Below are 23,157 nucleotides of genomic sequence, written 5' to 3'. Positions count from 1 at the left end.
TTTGCTTTGACTTGTGGCTTTTGCTTAGCCATGAGGGTGGATGGACACACACTCTCCACACCAAACCCCCACGACCCCTCAGAGGCAGCCACACTGCTGCTTCCGGGCCTTCTCAGAACGCACTGAAATTCAGCAGCAGCATAAATCTTATCCTCTGACGTCAACAGCCTTTACATTTCAGAAGTAAGGGAGCCCAGCTGGTATGGCTCAGTGGTTGAGAGTCGACCTATGAACCAGGAGGTCACTGTTCGATTCCCCATTACGCTGTATGACAGGTTGTGGGTGCCAACCCCAGGAGGGGTGTGCAGGAGGCAGCCCATCAATATTTCTCTCATCGATGTTTCTTTCATCTCTCTCTCCCTTCCACACTCTGAAATCAATAAAAACATTAAAAAAGAAGTACACAAATAATTTAGATTCTAATACTATAATATTAATATTGATAACTAACAGTATATTGGTATAGTATTATTAAACTAGAGGCCCAGTGCACGAAATTTGTGCAAAGGGCTCAGCCCTCAGGGCCATTGCAGCTTCGACTGGAAGGTCGTCCAGAGCATGTCTGGAAGGATGTCCGTCTAATTAGCATATTCGTTTTTATTACTTCAGTTTTGATATACCAGCAAGAAAGCTACTCTGAATACCTCATTTACTAACACGTCCACTGCATTAGGATCAGGTGGGTGGGTCACTCACTGGCAATGCAGTGAGAATCTCTAAAAATCTACTCCACGTAAGCAATGAGAACACTCACAATAATTGTCAAAATCAATTTTTACAGAACCTGGAAATCAACCAAAGCTTGCAACAATCTGAGGAGCTTTTATTCAAGAAAATTTGCTGAATCTTAGTAAGAAGAGGAGGCTGACATTTCACCTGCTGGGCATCGCTGCCTTCCCCGGGCTCCTTGTAGATTCCAAAAGCAGCCGCCTCAGAGCACAGCCCTGACCTGCCCACCCGCACCTGCGCATGCCCCACAGCTCTGCTCCCGGGAATGCACCTGGCAGCCTGGCAGGTCCCAGGGGACTGCCCTCAGGGGAGCCCTCACAGGGCCTGTCTTTATCTGGCCTGACAGAGAGCCCTTTCCCTGTGAACAGCTTTCCACAGAGCATTTGCATAAACAACCGGTAACAACTGTTTAGCCTGAGTTGCCTCAAGCAGTGGTAACTTGGCACAAATGAGAGGGCACCCCAAAGCCTACACGGAGAACTGGGTTCGAAGGGCTGTGCACACTCTGGCCCGTTCCTAGAAATCCAGAAGCAAGGTGAATATGCAGAACCTGTTCACCTGCAGGGAAGACCTGGGAAGGCCCTAACTCTAGCCTCGGGCTGTCCTCGGGGTTCTGCACAGAAAGGAAGTGAAGGCTAAGCAAGGTTGCCAATTGCCTGATGAAGCACTGAAGACACTCCTTGGCCATGCACAGAGCCCCTCGTGGGATGGAGACTCCTTGGCTCCAGGAATTTAAGGAAATCTCAGTCTAATCATTAAGCCAACCAAACCAAGACTTCAGCGACCACATCCAACAACAGAATTAGTTCAGACAAGTCAGCAAATAAACAAAGAGCAGCAATAACAAACAGCAACCAGAAACATGGGGTGGGGACAAGGATCTGACGCCAAGAGTTGCCATATTATTTCACACTAGAGGCCCAGTGCACAACATTCGTGCATGGGTCTCCTGCCACTGCCACCGGTGGCCTCTCTCTGTGGGGCGGCCAGCTGGGCCCCAGCTGGCACCTGCTGTGACTGGCCTGGGGTCTGCAGGCTGGGGCAGCTCCTGCATTGAGCTTCTGCCTCCTGGTAATCAGTGCGTGACACAGCAATCGGTCTGTCACTCTGCTGTCCAGTTCATTTGCATATTAGGCTTTAATTATATAGGACTAGAGGCCCGGTGTCCCTCAGCCCAGCCTGCACCCTCTCCAATCTGGGATCCCTTGAGGGATGTTAAACTGCCCGAACCACTGGGATCGGGCCTAAATGGGCAGTCGGACATACCTCTCACAATCCAGGACTGCTGGCTCCCAACTGCTCGCCTGCCTGCCTTCCTGATTGCCCCTAACCACTTTTGCTGCCAGCCTGATCACTCCCTAACCACTCCCATGCCAGCCTGATTGATGTCTAACTGCTCCCCTGCCAGCCTGTTTGCCCCCAACTTCCCTCCTCTGTCAGCCTGGTCACCTCTAACTGCCCTTCCCTGCAGACCTGGTCCCTCTCAACTGCCCTCCCTTACAGGCCTGGTCCCTCCCAACTGCCCTCCCCTGCTGGCAATCTTGTGGTGGCCATCTTGTGTCCACATGGGGGCAAGATCTTTAACCACACGGGGGCAGCCATCTTGTATGTTGGAGTGGTCAATCTGCATATTACTTTTATTAGACAGGATAGAGGCCTGCTGCACGGGAGCAGGCCAGTTGTTTTGCCCTGAAGGGTGTCCCGGATCAGGGTGCGGGTTCCCGTGTGGTGTGGGGTGGCCTGGGCGAGGGGCCTGTGGTGGTTTACAGGCTGGCCACGTCCCCCCAGGCAACCCAAGCAGAGGCCCTGGTATCTGGAATTTATTTACCTTCTACAATTGAAACTTTGTAGCCTGGAGCAGAGCCAAGCCTCCTGCCTGCTCCATGGCTGCAGCCATTTGTCTGGATTTGTTTACCTTCTACAATTGAAACTCTGTAGCCTCCAGTGGAGGTTTAGGCTGGCTAGGGCAGGCGAAAGCCTGGTTTCTTCCATTGCCTGGGAAACCCAGGCCTCCCTCCTGCTCTCTGTAGCTGTAGCCATCTTGGTTGGGTTTATTTGCATACTTGCTCTTATTGGCTGGTGGGTGTGGCAGTGGGCGTGGCTTTGTAGCCTTGAGTGGAGGCCTAGGCTGGCCAGGGTGTGTGGAAAGCTTGGCTTCCTCTTTCCAGGGGAAACCCTGGCCTGTTCTCTCTAGCTCCGTGGCTGCCGCCATTTTTCTTGGAATTTATTTTCTACAATTAAAACTTTGTATCCTTGAGTGGAGGCCTAGGCTGCCAGGGTGTGTGGAAAGCTTGGCTTCCTCTATTGCCAGGGAAACCCAAGCCTCCATCCTACTCCCCGTGGCTGCAGCCATCTTGTTTGGGGTTAATTTGTATACTCACTCTGATTGGCTGGTATGCGTCGCTGGGGCATGGCTTGTGAGTATAGAGAGTGATGGATAATTTGCATATTACTCTTTTATTAGGTAGTATGTTTATTATTCAACAAAATATAAGATATGAAAAGAAACATGAAAGTGTGACTCATACAAGGAAAAGCAGCAGCCACTAGAATTCACTAAGTGGTTTCAAAAACAAATTTGAGATGTCAAAGGAATCAGTAAACTTGAAGAGATATCAAAAGAAATCATCAAATTAGAAAAGTAAACAGAAAAGGGATAAAAGGAAAATGAACAAAGACTCAGACCTGTGGGGTACATTCAGGTGTACTAGCATGCATATGGAAGTTCCACGGGAAGGGAAAGGTGTAGGAAAGATATTTAAAGAGCCCTGGCCAGTGTGGCTCAGGGGCTTGAGTGTCATCCCATGCACCAAAGGGTCACTGGTTCAATTCCTGGTCAGGGCACAATCCCAGGTTGCAGGTTCCATCCCCAATCAGAGTGCATGAGGGAAGCAACCAGTCGATGTTTCTCTCTCCCTCCTTCCTCTCTCTCTAAAAATCAATATAAAATTTTTGAGATACTGGCCAAAAACTTCCCAAATTCGACACAAGGCATTAATCTACACAGCCAAAAAGCTCAGGATCAGCTCCAAGGTATCCGCACCAAGACACATAACCAAATTGCCGAGAGCCAAAGCAAAGAAAGAAGCTTGAAAGCAGCAAGAGAAAAATGGCTTCACAAGTGTTCCCCATAAGATTAACAGCCAGTTTCTCATCAGGAACCACACAGGACAGAAGACAATGGAATGGCACATTTAAAGTCGGGGGGGGGGGGGGGGGGAGAGAAAGACTGTTAACTAAGAATGCTATATCTAACAAAATTATCATTTAAAAATAAAGAAAAAATTGAGACATTCCAAGATAAACAAAAACAGAGAATGTGTTACTAGCAGAACTTCCACACAATAATATAAATGGAGCCGAAACCGGTTTGGCTCAGTGGATAGAGTGTTGGTCTGCGGACTGAAAGGTCCCAGGTTCCATTCCGGTCAAGGGCATGTACCTGGGTTGTGGGCACATCCCCAGTAGGGGGTGTGCAAGAGGCAGCTGGTCAATATTTCTAGCTCTCTCTCTCTCTCTCTCCCTTCTTCTCTGTACAAAATCAATAAAATATATTTAAAAAAATAATATAAATGGAGTCCTTCAGGTTGAAATGGCACTAGAGAGTAACTCAAATCTACAATAAATAAATAAATAAATAAATAAATAAATAAATAAATAAATAAAATAAGCAAGCAAGCAAGCAAGCACTTCCCAGCCAGTGTTGTTCAGTGGTTGAGAGTCGACCTGTGAACCTGGAGGTCACCGCTCGGTTACCGGTCAGAGCAAGTATGGGATGTAGAAAACAAATATCAAAATGGCAGGTGCAAGTCCCACCCTGTCAGTCATTACACAGAATGTAACTGCATAACACGCCAATCAAAATGGGAACACCGCTGGCAGGTGTTAATGCCAATCACAGCCCTCCGAGAATGAGAGTTTCTTCCTGCCAAGTCAGGGCTGTCATTTCCTGTCTTTTATGGCAAGTCACACATTTTTTGTATATTTAAAGCATTTAAATTGTGGCCACTGGTGAGCAAATTCTAGGCTTCATTAAAGCTGTTTTGGAAAAGTGTCAATGAACAACTCAAAATAAACGTTAGTGGGGGGAAGACAGGAGGTCCCAACTCTCACTTGCCAACCACTCATTTCTGAACGGCACAAAGGATGCGCTCCTTCCCCGTCCGGAGGCTGACAGGGAGTGGCCCAGCCTCCTTCCAGAAGCTCAGGGGGCCGCCGGCTGGTCCAGATTCCTCTGCGACCACGGCCTGTGGCCGCTGCGCCCAGGCCGCTCTGGCCACACATGGGACTGGCCTGGCAGTGCGGCGTGGGCACGGCCTGCGGAGGCTGCCTGTCCCTGGTCCGCCCGGCTGCCCCTCAGGCCCCCAGGCCCCCATGGCTGCCCCCCCAGGCCCCCATGGCTGCCCCCCCAGGCCCCCACGGCTGCCTCCACAGGCCCCCATGGCTGCCCCCACAGGCCCCCATGGCTGCCCCCACAGGCTCCCAGGCCCCCATGGCTGCCCCCACAGGCCCCCAGGCCCCCATGGCTGCCCCCACAGGCCCCCATGGCTGCCCCCACAGGCCCCCATGGCTGCCCCCACAGGTCCCCATGGCTGCACCCACAGGCCCCCAGGCCCCCATGGCTGCACCCACAGGCCCCCAGGCCCCCATGGCTGCCTCCACAGGTCCCCAGGCCCCCATGGCTGCCCCCACAGGCCCCCAGGCCCCCATGGCTGCACCCACAGGCCCCCAGGCCCCACATGGCTGCACCCACAGGCCCCCAGGCCCCAGCACCTCCTCTGGGATGAGGCTGCGGCCAGGCGGCCACGTGGAAGCCCAAGGCCGTGAGAAATGGGCTGATCCTCTGGTCCTGTCAGCAGCATGACCACTTTTCTTACAACTCAGCCCGCTCGCCCCAGGCCGGCAGTAGTGGCCAGGCGCCTGGGGTAGTTTTCTGCGCCTCTTCTGGCCCCGCCCACAGGGAGCAGGAAGGCAGGGATGGTCCAGCCCGCTCAGCCCACGGAGGGACGAAGCTCCTTAGCAGAGCCGTCCGCTCAGCCCGCAGCCCTGCACCCGTTGCCCACAGTCCTCACCTCCGTGTGGACACGTGCAGAGCGGCCAGCGTAAGTGTGTGGGGCCCCAGGCCTTCCTTCAGCGGGCGGTAGCCTCTCAGGCCACAGCGCCTCAATGGGCTCAACTGAGGACCAGGTTTCTCGCACATTCTCTTCCCAGGCTCTGAACGTGGTCTGACCCACCACCCCACCCCAACACATCTCTCTGAAATGGGAAACATCCAGAGGAGACCACCGCTGACTCCAAGCCCTGGCCCGGTCACTGCTGTCTGCCATGATCATGAGCGGCTGCTGGACCCGCACAGAAGAGGAAGCGGGCGGGTGCCCTGCCTGAGGGCTCACTGCTCAGAGGGGAACGTGGCCTGAGAGCCGGTGTGCTGTCCGGTGACATGGACCGCCTCCTGCAACAGGGACGCCAAGAGCGGCACACGGCACTGAACCTGAGCAGTGCGGACGGACAGGTGCTGCCAGCTTCCCCGGAAGCGCAGGAGCAGCCCCCACACCCGCTTCCTTCTGACTGTGTGGCTGCTGGGCCTCCAGGTCTCCAACTCGCTGCTCTCAGGGCCTCCATGCAGCTCCAGCTACCAAGGCTGTCTACTCTGGCGTGTCCCTCTGGATACAGACACTGTTGTCTCAGTTTAATTTTCTTCAAACATTTTTTCATCACTATTATACCCCACACCCTCTTCCACCTCTAACTCCCCTCCTCCCCATGCAATAGCCACACTGTCGTTCATGTCCGTGAGATTTTTTTGCTTAATCCCCGCCCACCCCACCTCCAGCTGTCTGCCTGCTCTCTGTCTACAAGTCTCTGCATTTTGCTTGTTAGTTCAGTTTGTTCATTAAACTCTACGTGAAACATATGGCACTTGTCTTTCTCTGACTGGCTTCTTTCCCTTAGCATAATGCTCCAGGTCCCTCCATGCTGTCACAAGGGTAAAATGTTCTTCCTTTTTATGACCTAGCAGTCCATTGGGTAAATGTCACACAGCATTTTTACCCACCCATTTACTGGTGGGCACTTGGGCTGCTTCTAAATCTTGGCTATTGTAAATAATGCTGCGATGAACATAGGGGCATACACTGAGTGGCCAGATTATGATGATCTCTGAACAACATAATCTGGCCACTCAGTGTATATCCTATATAATAAAAGGCTAATATGCAAATTGCCTCCTCGACCAGGAGTTCAACCAGTAGGCAGGCTGACCAACCACCCATGTCCCCTCCACCTGGCCAGGCTGGCTGGACCCCACCTATGCACAAATTCATGCACCAGGCCACACACACATACATACATACCAGATTATTATGCTTTCAAAGATCGTAATAATTTGGCCACTCAGTGTATATTCTTTCCAATTGCGTTTTGGTTTCTTTAGGTAAATTCCCAGAAGTAGAATCACTAGATCATAAGGCAGTTCCATTTTTAATTTTGGTCTTTTGAGGAAACTCCATACTGTTCTCCACAGTGACTAACCAGTCTGCATTCCCACCAGCAGTGCATGAGGGTTCCCATTTCTCCACATCCTCACCAGCACTTGTTGTTTGTTGATTTATTGACGTAGCCATTCTGACAGGGGTGAGGTGGTATCTCATTGTGCTTTTAAGTTGCATCTCTGATGGTCAGTGACCTTGAACATCTTTTCATGTCATCTGTGCGTCCTCTTGGAAGAGGCGTCTGTTCAGAGACCATGTTTTAATGGGCTGCGTTTTCAAGCGTATATACGCTTTCCAAAAGGAAGGAGGTTGCGATGCCTGTGAGTGCGGGCTGCAAGGAACAGGCATGCTGCATGTGTCCCAGCTGCCAGCCCCTACCCCACCCCACAGCGTTCAGGGGGCTGCGGGGCCTTCACTGAGGCACAGGACGCGGAGAGCAGCTGCCCTCCGGGACGGGCTGTCCGCAGGCAGCAGCTGGTGTGAAGCAGCACACACAGCACCTCCAGGATGTGATGTCCTCCCCGCACACTCAGCCCCGTCCCCAGCTCCCATAGGCGCCCCGGGCACAGCACCCACCGCGACCTGCCAGCTGCTCCCAGTCTGAGGCTCTGCCTGGCCAGAGGGAAAGCCACTTCCTTTCCTTCCTGAAACCAGGTGCGAGGAATTGGGGGGAAGGAGGGGGAGGCGGGGAGGCACCGCACCCTTAAGCCAGGACTCTGGCTGCATTTTCTTTCTGAGGCTGAGCAGCAGGTGCCAGGCTGCAGGTGGCTCGCGAGCCTTGGCCTGTCTCCGGCGACTGAGCTCACCTGGAAGAACCAGCGGGGAAAGCAGGTTTCTTCTAAAACCCAACACACGATGTTTCGTTCTATTAAAGAATGGGCTGAGAGAAAAATCCCAAGTTTGCTTTTCACTAGTTTTATTTAGATCTGATCCATTTCACTTAGAATATCTATCCATCCATTTTCAGTGTGAGATGCATGTGTGTGCATGTGTATGCTCCCTTAGAAATTCTACTTGTATAACTCCGCATTTTTGGGTCTATAGAAATAATTTTATTTTCATATTGCAGCACAGTAGACTTACAATCAACATAATCAACATTATCCCTGGAGTGCAATATATACATTATTCACATAAAAAACTAAGAACAGAAAGCTTCATATGCAGGAACATCGTAAAAGCCTACCTACGCGTGGATCTGTTTCGACGGGACACTAGCGGTCACTCTGGCGGAGTGGCATTGCAGTGGGACACGTGCACGTGGCCGCCCCCAGGGGGCGCTGCCTCCGGGGCCTCCGCTTGCCGCTCCTCGCTGGGCCACCAGGCGCTGAGCCGTCCGGAAGCTCACGCCGCACCGGCTTCCCAGGCCGCCGCCTGTCTACTCCCCCTTATAGCGAGGGGACCTTTTCTCCTTGAAAGCCAGCAGCCCTTCCAGCCTGTCCTTCGTGGGAATGGTCTAAGGGGAACAGGACGGTACGTTATGTGCACCAAACAGTAAACAATGGGAAAGCAGTTTTGACAAGTTTTATCTAAGAAAACAAATTAGAACACAATCTAAATTTTGAAATCCAGTAGTCATTTGAACAATCCTAATTATGTGGCCAAATTTATTATTCTAATTCCAACTATGGTTTTTCTCCACTTTAAATACACTTTAAAAATTAATAGGCTTTATTTTTTAGACAACTTTAGGTTAGGTTCACACAAAAAATTGAGCCAAAGTTCAGAGTTCCATAGACTCCCTCAGGACCCCAGCCAGCTCCTCTCGTGTTAACACGGGGCCGACCAGGGTACAGTTACCACCGATGAAGCCAACACCACATATTATTACTGACTGAGGCCCGAGTATGCAGTAGGGCTCACCGAGTTGCATCCTTCACAGACTCTGACAAACGTGTGTGCGGATCCACCATGACAGTGTCCTATAGAAACATCCCCGCTTTAAACCTCCCGTTGGCCCACAATGCACCCTGCCTGCCCCACTGCCACTCCCAGGCGAGCATGGAGTGGAAATCATGCAGTCTGCAGCCTTTCGATTGGAGTCCTGCACTTAGCAATGCACACTCAGGCTTCTCATGCGTTTCCGTGGCAGGTAAGTCAGTTCCTGTTGTCGTGGGCTAGAGGCCACTGTCAGGGGCCCACAATCCACCCATCACCTCCCGAAGGCCGTCTGGGCATTATAAATAGAGCTGCCCTGAACGCGGTGCAGGCTGTGCGGGGACCTCAGTCTCAGCTGGCCTGCTTAAACACATCCTGCCTAACTCAGTAAGAAATGGCCAGATCGTAGCTCATTTTATTTACATTTCTTAATGACTTATGATGTTGAGGATCTTCTTGTCTGCTCACCTGCTGTCTGTACATCTACTCTGACAGGTCTCTGCTCAGATCTCTTACCCACCTTTCAGTGGGTGATTTTCTTGTTGCTGAGTTTTAAGTTCTTTGCATGTTTAGACACACATCCTTCATTAACTGCTTTTCAAAGATCTCCCCTCCTCAGACTGCATGTCTTTTTATTCTCTTCACCGTGTCTTTTGCAGAGTATTCATTTTAATAAAGTCAAACATGATTTTTCCTCTCATTTTTATACTTTGGGTGGTATATCTAAAAAGTCACTGCCAAGTCCAAAATCACCTAGATTTTCTGTTATCTCCAAGAGGTTTTATAGTGTTTCATTTTAAAGTCTTCGGCCCACTCTGAGTTAATGTGTACGAAGGGTGTAAGGCCAGGGTCTAGATTCATTGTTTTGTCAGTTGCATGCCCAGATGCCTTAGTACTATTTGCTTTGAAGACTATCTCCTCTGTGTAGAACTGCTTTGTTCACGTGTCAAAGATCAGCTGACTATAATTGTGTGAGTCTGCTTCCGGTTCCCCATTCCGTCCCAGTGATCCATTTTCTATCTTTTGGCCACTACCACACTGTCTTGATTGCTGTAGCTTTATAGTTAGTCTTGAAGTTGGGTATTGTCAGCCTTCAAACTTTGTTCTTCAATCTTGTGTTGGCTAACCTGGGTCTTTGGACTTTCCATGTAAACTTTAGAAACAGTTTGCCAATATAAAGTAACTTGTGATTTGTACTGGGATTGCATTGATATATAAGTCATGTTGTGAATAAGTGAAATCTTAATAATACTAAATCCTACTATCCATAAATAGGCCATCTCTTTATTGACTTAGATCTTTTAAAAAAAAATATTTTTATTGATTTCAGAGAGGAAAGGAGAGGGAGATATAGAAACATCAATGATGAGAGAGAATCATTGATCGGCTGGCTCCTGCACAGCCCCACAGAGGATTAAGCCTGCAACCCAGGCAAGAGCCCTGACCAGGAACGGAACTGTGATCTCCTGGTTCATAGGTCAATAATCAACCATTGAGCCATACCAGCCAGGCTTAGATTTTGATTTTTTACCAGTTTTGCAGTTTTCCTCCTAAAGACCTTGCAAATATTTTGTTAGATTTATACCTAAGTATTTTTTTGTGTGTGTGCGCTAATGTAAATGATATTGTGCTTTTAATTTAAAATTCTTCATTGCTGGTATACAGGGGAGAACTTACTTTTGTATATATTAACCCATGTCATGCAATCTTGCTGTACTTGCTTATGAGTTAGTGTGATTTTTTTTGGTTATTTGGGATTTTCTACATAGGCAATCATGTAATATATGAATACAGTTTTATTTCCTCCCTCCCAATCTGTACAATTTTCATCTCTTTTCTTTTTTTAAAAAATTTGTATTTTATTGATTTTTTTACAGAGAAGAAGGAAGAGGGATAGAGAGTTAGAAACACTGATGAGAGAGAAATTTCAATCAGCTGCCTCCTGCACACCCCCTACTGGGGATGTGCCTGCAACCAAGGTACATGCCCTTGACTGAAATTGAACCAAGGACCCTTCAGTCTGAGCCAAACTGGTCAGGGTGAATTTTCATTTCTTTTTGTCTTGTTTTATTAGCCAGAACTTCTAGTAGATGCTAAAAAGAAGTGGTGAGGGGGTACATTGCCCTGTTCCTGATCATCTATATATATAAAAGCCTAAGTTACTATTTGACTGGTAGCTATGACATGCAGGGGGAAGACACTCAAGGCAAAAGCATGGAAACATGGAACAGACTGATGAATCTCAGAGGGAGGGGGGAAGAGAGGGTGGGGACAGGTTAACCAAAGATGTTATATGCATACTAGAGGCCGGGCACACAGATTTGCACACTGGTGAGTTCCCTTGGTCTGGCTTGTGGGGATAGGGCCAAAACTGGCAGTCTGACATCCCCTGAGGGGTCATGGATTGCAAGAGGGTGCAGGCTAGGCTGAGGGATCCCACTGGTGCACAAATCCATGCACCAGGCCTCCAGTTAAATATATTAGCTGAAGGTTTTTGTAGACATCCTTATTAAGTTGAGAAAGCTCCCTGCTAATCATAATTTGCTGAGAATTTTTAATGGTGAATGGGTGTTAAATTTTGTCAAATTCCTTTTCCTCATCTATTAATATAATTTATTTCTCCTGCTTAGTCTATTGATATGGTGGATAACATTAATTGACTTCAGTGCTGAAAAAGCCTTGCATATATGGTTATGGCATATACTTCTTGTTACACATTTTTGGATTTGATTTGCTAATTCTTTGTTGAGAATTTTTATGACTGTGTTCATCAGAAATAAAAGTCTGCAGTTTTCCTTTTTTTGTAATTTCTTTGGTTTTGGTGTCAAGGCAATACTGCTCTCATAGAATAAGCTTCAGAAAGTATTCTTTCTGCTTCTATTTTCTGAAAAAGACCTGATATAATTTCATTCTTAAATGTCAGAAAGAATTCACTAGTGAAACCACCTGGGTCTGGTGCTTCCTATTTTGAAAGGTTAATTATTGATTTAATTTCTTTAACAAACATACTACTCAGAAGATTTCTCCTTGTGTGAATTCTGGTATTCTGTATATTTCAAGGAATTGGTCCATTTTATCTAAGTAACCAAATTTTGGGGCAAAGAGCTGTTGATAGCATCCCTTTATGTTCCTTAGTGTCCATGGGACCTGGAGTGATGGATCTTCTTGCATTTCTGAGGTTTGCAATTTTTATCTTCTCTCTTTTACCTTTGGTTGCATGGCTAGAAGTTTATCAATATTATAGAGTTTTATAAAGAACCAACTTTTTTTTTTAATTTTATTTTTATTTTTTTTATATACCAATGTCTCCCCCCCCCTCCCCCCGTCCCGTACATACCCTCCCTCCCCAGAGTTTTGCGTCCATTGGTTGTACTTATATGCATGTATACAAGTCCTTCGGTTGATCGTTTATCTCCCCCAGATCTCCGCAACCTCCCCTCTGTAATTTGACAGTCTGCTTGTTGCTTTACTGTCTCTATATCTATCTTTTGGTTCTTCAGTTTATAATGTTCTTTATCATCCATAAAAAAGTGAGGTCATGTGGTGTCTCTCTTTCATTGACTGGCTTGTTTCACTCAGCATGATGTTCTCCAATTCCATCCAGGTTGCTGCAAACGATGAGAATTTTTTCTTTTTTATGGCTGCATGATATTCCATTGTGTAAATGTACCATAGTTTTTGGATCCAATCATCTGCTGATGGGCACCTAGGCTGTTTCCAAATCCTAGCTATTGTAAATTGTGCTGCTATGAACATCGGGGTGCATATATTCTTTCTGATTGATGTTTCTAGCTTCTTGGGATATATTCCTAGAAGTGGGATTACTGGGTCAAATGGGAGTTCCATTTTCAGTTTTTTGAGGAAGTTCCATACTGTTCTCCACAGTGGTTGCACCAGTCTACATTCCCACCAGCAATGCACGAGGGTTCCTTTTTCTCCGCAACCTCGCCAACACTTGTCGTTTGTTGATTTGTTGATGTTGGCCATTCTGACAGGTGTGAGATGGTACTGCATTGTTGTTTTGATTTGCATTTCTCGGATAATTAGTGACTTTGAGCATGTTTTCATGTGCCTTTTGGCCTTCCTTCTGTCTTCTGAGAAGATTCTATTTAGATCCATTGCCCATTTTTTAATTGGGTCATTTATCTTCCTTTTATTAAGTTGTGTAAGCTGTCTGTAGATGTTGGAGATTAAACCTTTATCAGTGATAACATTTGCAAATATGTTCTCCCATACAGAGGGCTTTCTTGTTGTTTTGTTGATGGTTTCCTTTGCTGTAAAAAAGCTTTTTATTTTGATGTAGTCCCATTTGTTTATTTTCTCTAGCTTCCATTGCTCTAGGGTCAGTATCAGTGAAGTTCTTTTGGCTTATGTCAGAGATTTTGCTACCTGTGGATACCTCTAGTATTTTTTATGGTTTCCCATCTTATGTTTAAGTCCTGTATCCATTTTGAGTTTATTTTTGTGTATGGTGTAAGTTGGTAATCTAGTTTCATTTTTTTGCAAGTGTCTGTCCAATTTTCCCAACACCATTTATTGAAGAGACTGTTTTGACTCCATTGTATGTTCATACCTCATTTGTCAAATATTAATTGAGTATAGAGGTTTGGGTCAATATCTGGATTCTCTATTCTATTCCGTTGATCTATATATCTGTTCTTATGCCAATACCAGGCTGTTTTGAAAACAGTGGTTTTGTAATACAGCTTGAAATCTGGTATTGAGATCCCTCCTTCTTCTTCTTCTTTCTCAGGATTGCTGTGGCTATTCGGGGTCTTTTTTTGTTCCAGATGAATATTTGGAGAGTTCTTTCTAGGTCTGTGAAGGTGCCATTGGTATTTTAATGGGGAATGCATTGAACTTATAAACTGCTTTGAGAAATATGGACATTTTGATGATGTTGATTCTACCAATCCATGAACATGATATTTTCTTCCATCTGTTTACATCTTCCTCTATCTCTTTTTTCAGTGTCATGAAGTTTTCTGCATATAGGTCTTTTATCTAATTAGTTAAGTTTATTCCTAGGTATCTTAGTTTTTTTGGTACGATGGTAAATGGGATTGCTTTTTTAGTCTCTATTTCTGTAAGTTCACTGTTGATGTATAGAAATGCCATAGATTTCTTGGCGTTAATTTTGAATCCTGATACATTGCCAAATTCATTTATTAAGTCAATTAGTTTTTTAATGGAGTCTTTTGGTTTTTTTATGTAAAATATCATGTCATCTGCAAATATGGATAACTTTACTTCTTCTTTTCCAATTTGGATGCCTTTTATATCCTCTTCTTGTCTAATTGCAGTGGCTAGTACTTCCAGTACTATGTCAAACAGGAGTGGTGAGAATGGGCAACCCTGTCTTGTTCCTGTTCTTAGAGGGAATGGTTTGAGTTATTGCCCATTGAGTATGATGTTGGCTGTGGGTTTATCATATATAGCTTTTATTATGTTGAGGTATGATCCTTGTACTCCCACCTTGTTGAGAGTTTTTATCAGGAAAGGGTGTTGGATTTTATCAAATGCTTTTTCTGCATCAATTGATATGACTATATGATTTTTATCTTTCAATTTGTTTATGTGATGTATCACGTTTATTGATTTGCAGATATTGTGCCATCCTTGCATTCCTGGAATAAATCCTACTTGGTCATGGTGTATGATCTTTGGGATGCTCTGCTGGAGCCCATTTGCTAGAATTCTGTTGAGGATTTTGGCATCTATGTTCATAAGGGATATTGGCCTGTAATTCTCTTTCATTGAGTTGTCTTTATCTGGTTTTGGTATTAGGGTGATGCTGGCTTCATAGAAGGAGTTTGGAAGTGTTCCTTCCTCTTGGATTTTTTGGAATAGTCTTAGGAGGTTAGGTTTTAGTTCTTCCTTGAATGTTTGGTAAAACTTTCCTGTGACGCTATCTGGCCCAGGGCTTTTGTTTGCTGGAAGCTTTTTGATGACTGTTTCAATTTCTTCCCAAGTTACTGTTCTATTGAGGTTTATAGATTCTTCCTGATTGAGTTTTGGAAGGTTGTATTTCTCTAGGAATATGTCCATTTCCTACAAGTTGTTCAGTTTGTAGGAATACAGTTGTTCGTAGTATTTTGTAACAATCCTTTGTATTTCGGCAGGGTCTGTTGTTATTTCACCTCTTTCGTTTCTGATTTTGTTTATTTGGGTCCTCTCTCTTTGTTTCTTGTTAGCCTGGCTAGAGGTTCATCAATCTTGTTTATCCTTTCAAAGAACCAGCTCTTGGTTTTGTTGATCTTATGTATTGTTTTTTTGGTCTCTATGTCATTTATCTCCGCTCTAATTTTTGTTATTTCCTTCCTTCTGCTTACACTGGGCTTTTCTTGTTGCTCTTTTTCTAACTCTTTGAGTTGTAGAGTTAGATCATTTGTTACCATTTTTTCTAGTGTTTTGCAATAGGCTTGTAGGGATATGAACTTCCCTCTCAAAACTACTTTTGCTGTGTCCCATAGATTTTGGATTGTTGTGTTTTCATTGTCATTTGTTGCCAGGATGTTTTTAATTTCTTCCTTGATTTCTCTGGTAACCCAGTCCTTGTTTAATAGCTTGCTGTTTAGTCTCCATGTGTTTGATTTCTTTGGATTATTTTTATTGTAGTTAATTTCCAGTTTTATGCCATTATGATCTGAGAAGATGCTTGATATGATTTCTATCTTCTGAAATTTGAAGAGACTTTGCCTATGTCCCAAAATGTGGTCTATCTTTGAGAATGTCCCATGAGCACTTGAGAAGAATGGATATTCTGTGGCTTTGGGGTGGAATGTTCTGAAGATGTCGATTAATTCCATCTGGTCTAGTGAGTCATTTAGGATTTATATTTCTTTGCTGATTTTTTGTTTAGATGATTTGTCAAAGGGTGACAGTGGGGTATTAAAATCTCTTACTATGATTGTATTGCTATTAATCTCTCCTTTAATGTCCTCCAGCAGTTTTTTTTTTTAATGTATTTGAGTGCCCCTGTATTGGGTGCATATATATTTACCAGGGTTATTTCTTCTTGTTGGATTGCTCCCTTTAGTATTATGAAGTAGCCTTCATTATCTCTTGTTATGTCCTTCACTCTGAGATCTAATTTGTCAGATATAAGTATTGCTACCCCAGCTTTCTTTTCATTTCCATTTGCCTGGAAAACCTTTTTCCATCCCTTCACCCTCAGTTTGTGTGCATCACGTTTTCTGAGGTGGGTTTCTTGTAGACAACAGATGTATGAGTCTTGTTTTCTTATCTAATCTGTTACCCTATGTCTTTTGATTGGAGCATTTAAACCATTTACATTTAATGTTATTAATGATAGGTACTCATTTGACGCCATTTTTATTCTATACCCCTGTGTTCCTTCTTCCCTTCCTATTTCTTTATTTTTACAGTAGACCCTTTAACATTTCTTGCATTGCTGGTTTGGTGGTGATAAATTCCTTTAGTCTTTTTTTGTCTGCGAAGCTCCTGATTTCACCTTCAATTTTGATTGATAGCCTTGCTGGGTATAGTATTCTTGGATTCAGACCCTTCCTTTGCATGACTTTGTATATTTCATCCCAATCCCTTCTGGCCTGATAAGTTTCTGTTGAGAAATCAGTTGTTAGTCTGATGGGGGTTCCTTTATATGTAACTTTCTGTCTCTCTCTGGCTGCTTTTAAGATTCTTACTTTGTTGTTGGTGTTTGCCAATTTAATTATAATATGTCTTGGCGTCGGTCTTCTGGGATCCATTTTGCTTTGGACTCTGCGAGCATCTTGGATTTGTATGGGATTTTTCTTCTCTATCTCGGGAAAGTTTTCTGTCATTATTTCTTGAAATACGTTTTCCATGTCTACCTCAGTTTTCTTTCCTTCTGGAACCCCTATTATTCGAATATTGTTTTGTTTTGCATTGTCCCAAAGCTCCCATAGGCTCTCCTCCTGCTTTTTAATTTTTTTTTCTAGAAGCTGCTCTAATTGGGTATTTTTTTCCATCTTGTCTTCTAGCTCACTGATGCGATCCTCTGCTTCTTCTAGTCTACTCTTGATGCTTTCTATTGAGTTCTTCATAGTAGCGATGTCATTTTTCATTTCTTCTTGAGTCATCTTCATTTCCTCTTGGGTCTTACTCATATTGTCAAATTTGTCTTCCATTCTTTTTAGCCATCTTATGATCATTACTCGGAATTCTTGCTCTGGTAGGTTGCTTGCCTCTAACTCGTTTACTTCCTTTTCTGGTGATGCCTGCTTTTCTTTCATTTGTGGGCCGTTTCTTTGTCTCCCCATGGTCTCTCTTTTCAGGATGTCTCTCTCCTGCATTGATTTATCTCTCCCTTCCGTGGGTGATTGAAGAACTCCCTAGAATCCACGCGTTTGCGCTGATTGGGGTGTCACAGCTGCTTGATCCAACTTTTGTTTTTTTAAAAAATCTTTTTCTATTGTTTTTCTATTTTCATTGATTTCTGTTTATTTTTTCTTCTGCTTACATTTAACTTGCTCTTAATTATAAAATGGAAACTTAATGATTTAGATATTTCTTCTTTTATAATATATGTATTCAGTGCTACAAATTCTCTCAAAGCAATTGCTTTCAATGCATTGCCACAAATTTTGATAAATTTCATTTTCATTTTGATTCAGTTCAGCAACATCTGAATTTCTCTTGAGACTTCTTTGACATATGTGCCTTGCTTAACCTTCATTAAAGATTTTCTACCTCTATTGCTAGTTTAATTCCACTGTGGTCTGGCAGAGTATTTGGTAGGATTTCTGTTCCTTTACATTTTTAAGGTGTGATTTGTGGCCAAATATGCTTTAAGCTTTTGCTTCGGCCCCAGAGGCTCCGTGCGAGGCCTGCAGCTCTCTGCCCTCACGGCGTGTGCTCACCAGCCACAGGTGTGGTTTCCGCGCGCCCAGGCAGAGGAACTCCACGCTCACTCCTCCCCGGACAACGGTCCAACGGAGCTGCGGCTGTTTCTAACCCCCAGGAAAGGCAGGACACAGTGCTTTGCTACTTTAGGTGCTCTAAAACAGTTACATCTTTCAGAAAAATAGGAGGAAGGCAAGATGAATGTGAGGGTAATAGGGGGGACAAGGGAGAGGGAAGGACTGTTTGTTCCTCCACAGAAAGTCCCACTAATTTGTGTACAAAATAGGAACTGGGACTTCCATTAGGGCGAGGGAAGGCTGCGAATGCAGGAAAAGCAGCGAGTCTTCACCACCAATATTCCGAGGCTGGCACCGCACTGCACCCGCCTCCCACCTCTCCTCACACCCGCCTCCCACCTCCCACCTCTCCTCACACCCACCTCCCACCTCTCCTCACACCCGCCTCCCACCTCCCACCTCTCCTCACACCCACCTCCCACCTCTCCTCGCACCCGCCTCCCGCCTCCCACCTCTCCTCACACCCGCCTCCTGCCTCTCCGCTGCATCCGCAGTGAGGGTTCGAGTCTCACCCACAAGCACAGCCCAATCCAGAGAGACAGCTCTAGCACAAAGGGCACTAAATTGTCCTAAGAGTCTTCTGAGTTATGTAGACAAGAGCCATTGGTTTGTGAACAGAACCAACCAGAAGAGCGGGAAACACTCCAATAGAAACAATCTGGATTGTGTGATGGGAGTGGGGAGTGTGGCTGGCCAGCCTGTGTAATTCACCTGACTTACCGAACACACTGACTGCGACTCTGTACATACCTGAGCATAGCAGGCTTCCTCGATGGCCAGCCCTGTTACCAAATCGACCTGCGGATAAAACAGTTCACGTCAGCAGGATTCCTTTTGAAAGCACGGCACTCTGTGAATTCAAATGCACACCCTTTCCCGAGTGCAGAGCCTGCGAGGCCACGAGGCAGATCACAGGAAGACGCAGGGGCCTTTGGGACCTTCGCCTGGTTAAGCTGCCCCAGCACTGGGAGCTGCGTGGCTGGGGGAGGTTTTCACCGCTCTGCGCAGAGGCTACCGTAGTTCCTACCCATCGAGGTGCTAGCGGGTGGGACGAGCGAGTCAGGAAGCCTGTGAAATACCCAGATACACAGGTGGACGCGCAGATGTGCAGGCCCGCTCCCGTTCACAGCAATAAAGCACACACCACAGTGAAGGCGCAGTGCTTTGGTTTCCCACCACCTACGAAAGTTAGGTTCACACTACACTGTAGTGCATTAAGTGTGCAATTGCACTATGTCTAAAACAATAATATGCATTTCTTCATTAAGACATACTTCAATGCTAAATACGCTAGCCATCACCTGAGCCTTCAGTGAGTCCTCACGTCTATGCTGCTGGAGGGTCTTGCCTGGCTGTTGATGGAAATGCAATTATCTGTGAAGCGCAATAAATTGCAATAAAATGAGGGGTGTGTGTGTGTGTGTGAGAGAGAGAGAGAGAGAAACGGCAAGGGCACACAGCCAGTGTCACATAAGGTGTTTGCTACTTAAATATTGTTACTATTATGTAAAAATTTTAAAAGCCAATCAAGTACTTTGTAAGTGCTAAAAACTGCATTATTGCTAACAAATTCACTTTCTTTTTACCGCTGGAAGCCCAGGATAATACAGTGGGCTCTGGATAGGCAAGGAATAAGCACCTTTCTCAAAAACTCCCATCAGTTAACCACAATAGGACTGCTGCAAGTGCAACCCACTCCAAGGCTGCCTGCCCTGCCCTGCCCGGCCTGCCTCACTGCCGGCCCGCCCAGGACACGCCTCAGCCGGGCTCCCGCGTCTCCCTGCAGGCAGCACCAGGAGTGCCCAGTGCAGGGCCAGCGCCCCAGGCGTGCTCGCTAACGAGGCGCCAGCACTGGGAATGCACAGAAGCCCTTGGCTCTGGTCCTCCACGGGCGAGTCAGGAAGTCTACTAACTCAATGGGAACACCACCAGCTGTAGGCCGTCAGAGGAACCACCGAATCTGTGGTTACGATACTGAGTTAACTAACAACTCCTGTTTGCAGAATTAAATGGGCATGATGCTGAGTGAAGTAAGCCAGTCAGAGAAAGACAAGCAGTATATGATCTCACTCCTATGTGGAACCTAATGAACACATTAAACTGATAACAAAACAGACCCAGAGACTCAGAATACAGAACAGTCTCATAGGGAATATATAACAGAAAAGAGTGGAAGGAGGGAAGAGAAGAGATTAACTAAAGAACTTGTGTGCATACATGCACAGCCCATGGACACAGACAACAGTGCAGTGAAGGCCTGGGGCAGGGGTGGGGGGCTAGAGGGGATCAATGGGGGGAAAAGGGACGTCTGTAATATTTTCAACAATAAAGAATGAATAAAATAAAATAAAATAAAATAAAATAAAATAAAATAAAATAAAATAAAATAAAAAAAAGAGACCTCAGTAGCTTTCAGTGACAGTGGCATTGGAACAGCTATAGGTTAGAACATTAAAAAATAATGTAGAAGCTAAACAAGGCTCCTTTAAATTAAACCTCCAATACCTACTCCAACAATAAACTCAGCCATTAAGAAACTTACCTCCATCCCCTGATTAATTGCTAACTTTGCCACTCGCATTGCAACAGGTCCCTAAAATTAAAATAAAAACACAGATGTAATCATTACCATGCTAATTATGCTGTCCATCGCAGCAGAATTCAAAGGCTCCCCTGGTGCTGTGGACTCCGCAGGATGCGGCTGGCAGGCTGCACACTGGGAGGCTCAGGGACTTACCTTTCTTTGGCAAATCTGCCTGGAAGTTAGGGGGAAAGGAAAGAAGACAGCGTGCTGGGCAGGACACCACCTGCTGGAGTGTGACGGGTCCTCGGCATCCTCAGACGCCCATCCCCATGGGGCAGCGTGGCATTCAGACACGGCTGTCTCCTCAAGGGCCCGGAGAACTAACCGTGATGGTGACCTACAGTGCGAACGGGCCCAGCCAGGGCACAGTGTCCCAGGAAGTCCCTCGACGTGAGGTCACCGAGGAAGAACTGGGTCGCCCCTGGGAGGACGACAGCGGGTCCTGTCCCTGGAGCCCAGGCCCTGAGATGGGAGCGATGTCCATGCACAGGTGAGTCCCCAGAAACTGCTCGTGCCACGCTCAGAACTCAGTGGCCTATTTGCAATGTCTTTTGAGTGACAGTGAAAGGACTCCAGGGCGTGCGGGGCCCTGGACCAGTCTGTCTGGAAGAGGCTCTCCTCCTCCTCCTCCTCCTCAGAGCCCTGGAGGTGCTCACCGGCCCGCCTGGTCTCCCCCCGCCTCCTGCTTCCCATGTCCAGGGAGGCCTGTCTCAGTCTCAGAGCCTCCAGCAGGACCTGCACCCCGGTGCGCAGCCCGCAGTGCCCTTTCAGAACGTCAGCTCCTCTCACTGAGATGCTCACCCCTTTCCAGTGGGCGGCCCTGGCCGGGGAGCGGCACACTGCCCTACCTCTGGAGCCCCGGCTCGGCGGCATGGAGCTGGGGCTTCGGGCTGGCCCGGCTGCCGCCTGGCATGCTCCCAGGGAGTGAGGACAGGGCCGCAGGATGGAGCTCAGGAGTGCAGCTGGACCCGTCCAGCGGGAGCATCTGTCAGGACGGGACCAGGCACAGCCTGGCTCAAGCGCCCCCGTTTCACCTGGTGATGGGCCACGAGGCTGTGAGCCCGGGAAGGCAGCTAACTGATATTAAACTATGACTCTGACACCTAAGCCTTTAACCCTTTGAAGGTAGACATTTCCCGAACATTTTCAAGAAATATAATTACTCAAGGTCCAGTGAGAATCTTTTTTACTTACAGCGACAGTCTTTTCTATCTGCTCTCTTTCTGCCCATTCCGGTGTAAGGCTCTGCTGCCTTCCATGGGGAACAGATTACACTAGGGCCCGGTCTGAGAGAGCTTAGAGCTCACTCGCTAACCGAGGAGGACTGAAGCAGTACCAGCACCGGCCCCTGACGGCCCGGGGACAGGCGTGTCACCTCTGACAGCCCCGAGGACAGGCATGACAGCCCCGGGGACAGGCGTGTCAGCCCTGACGGCCCGGGGACAGGCGTGTCACCTCTGACAGCCCCGGGGACACAGGCGTGTCACCTCTGACAGCCCGGGGACAGGCGTGTCACCTCTGACAGTCCGGGGACACAGGCATGTCACCTCTGACAGCCCCGGGGACAGGCATGTCACCTCTGACAGCCCCGAGGACAGGCATGACAGCTCCGGGGACAGGCGTGTCACCTCTGACAGTCCGGGGACAGGCATGTCACCTCTGACAGCCCCGGGGACAGGCGTGTCACCTCTGACAGCCCCGGGGACAGGCATGACAGCCCCGGGGACAGGCGTGTCAGCCCTGACGGCCCGGGGACAGGTGTGTCACCTCTGACAGCCCCGGGGACACAGGCGTGTCACCTCTCACAGCCTGGGGACAGGCGTGTCACCTCTGACAGTCCGGGGACACAGGCATGTCACCTCTGACAGCCCCGGGGACAGGCGTGTCACCTCTGACAGCCCCGCGGACAGGCATGACAGCCCCGGGGACAGGCGTGTCACCTCTGACAGCCCGGGGACAGGTGTGTCACCTCTGACAGCCCGGGGGACAGGCGTGTCACCTCTGACAGCCCGGGGACAGGCGTGTCACCTCTGACAGTCCGGGGACACAGGCATGTCACCTCTGACAGCCCCGGGGACAGGCGTGTCACCTCTGACAGCCCCGGGGACAGGCATGACAGCCCCGGGGACAGGCGTGTCACCTCTGACAGCCCGGGGAGAGGCATGTCACCTCTGACAGCCCGGGGGACAGGCGTGTCACCTCTGACAGCCCCGGGGACAGGCGTGTCACCTCTGACAGTCCGGGGACACAGGCGTGTCACCTCTGACAGCCCAGGGACAGGCGTGTCACCTCTGACAGCCCCGGGGACACAGGCGTGTCACCTCTGACAGCCTGGGGACAGGCGTGTCATCTCTGACAGCCCGGGGACACAGGCGTGTCACCTCTGACAGCCCGGGAGACAGGCGTGTCACCTCTGACAGCCCCAGGGACAGGCGTGTCACCTCTGACAGCCCCGGGGACAGGCGTGTCACCTCTGACAGCCCCGGGGACACAGGCGTGTCACCTCTGACAGCCCCGGGGACAGGCATGTCACCTCTGACAGCCCAGGGAA

General features: G+C 47.5%; 1 protein-coding gene across 4 annotated transcripts in view; it reads right to left on the bottom strand.

The window, feature by feature from the left end:
- Positions 1-8,119: 8,119 nt before the first annotated feature.
- The window catches only part of AUH (AU RNA binding methylglutaconyl-CoA hydratase), a 149,837-nt gene continuing 134,799 nt past the window's right edge, over positions 8,120-23,157 (bottom strand). The window contains exons 8-11 of one of the 4 annotated variants that reach the window (XM_084899037.1): positions 20,565-20,615; positions 19,324-19,374; positions 18,773-18,820; positions 8,120-8,676 (exon numbers count right to left, since the gene is read on the bottom strand). In XM_084899037.1, coding sequence (XP_084755163.1) covers positions 8,599-8,676; positions 18,773-18,820; positions 19,324-19,374; positions 20,565-20,615 — 228 coding nt within the window. In that variant the 3' untranslated portion in view covers positions 8,120-8,598. Of the gene's footprint in view, positions 8,677-18,772; positions 18,821-18,841; positions 19,202-19,296; positions 19,375-20,564; positions 20,616-23,157 lie in introns of those variants that run through there. The other 3 variants (XM_084899039.1, XM_084899036.1, XM_084899038.1) reach the window with 3 other exon arrangements.

Source organism: Pipistrellus hanaki (genome assembly GCF_964339955.1).
Source record: "Pipistrellus hanaki genome assembly, chromosome: 11".
In the NCBI taxonomy this organism is placed as follows: domain Eukaryota; kingdom Metazoa; phylum Chordata; class Mammalia; order Chiroptera; family Vespertilionidae; genus Pipistrellus; species Pipistrellus hanaki.
Note: the sequence above shows the minus strand (reverse complement) of the source record. Positions and strands in the feature narration are given on the sequence as shown.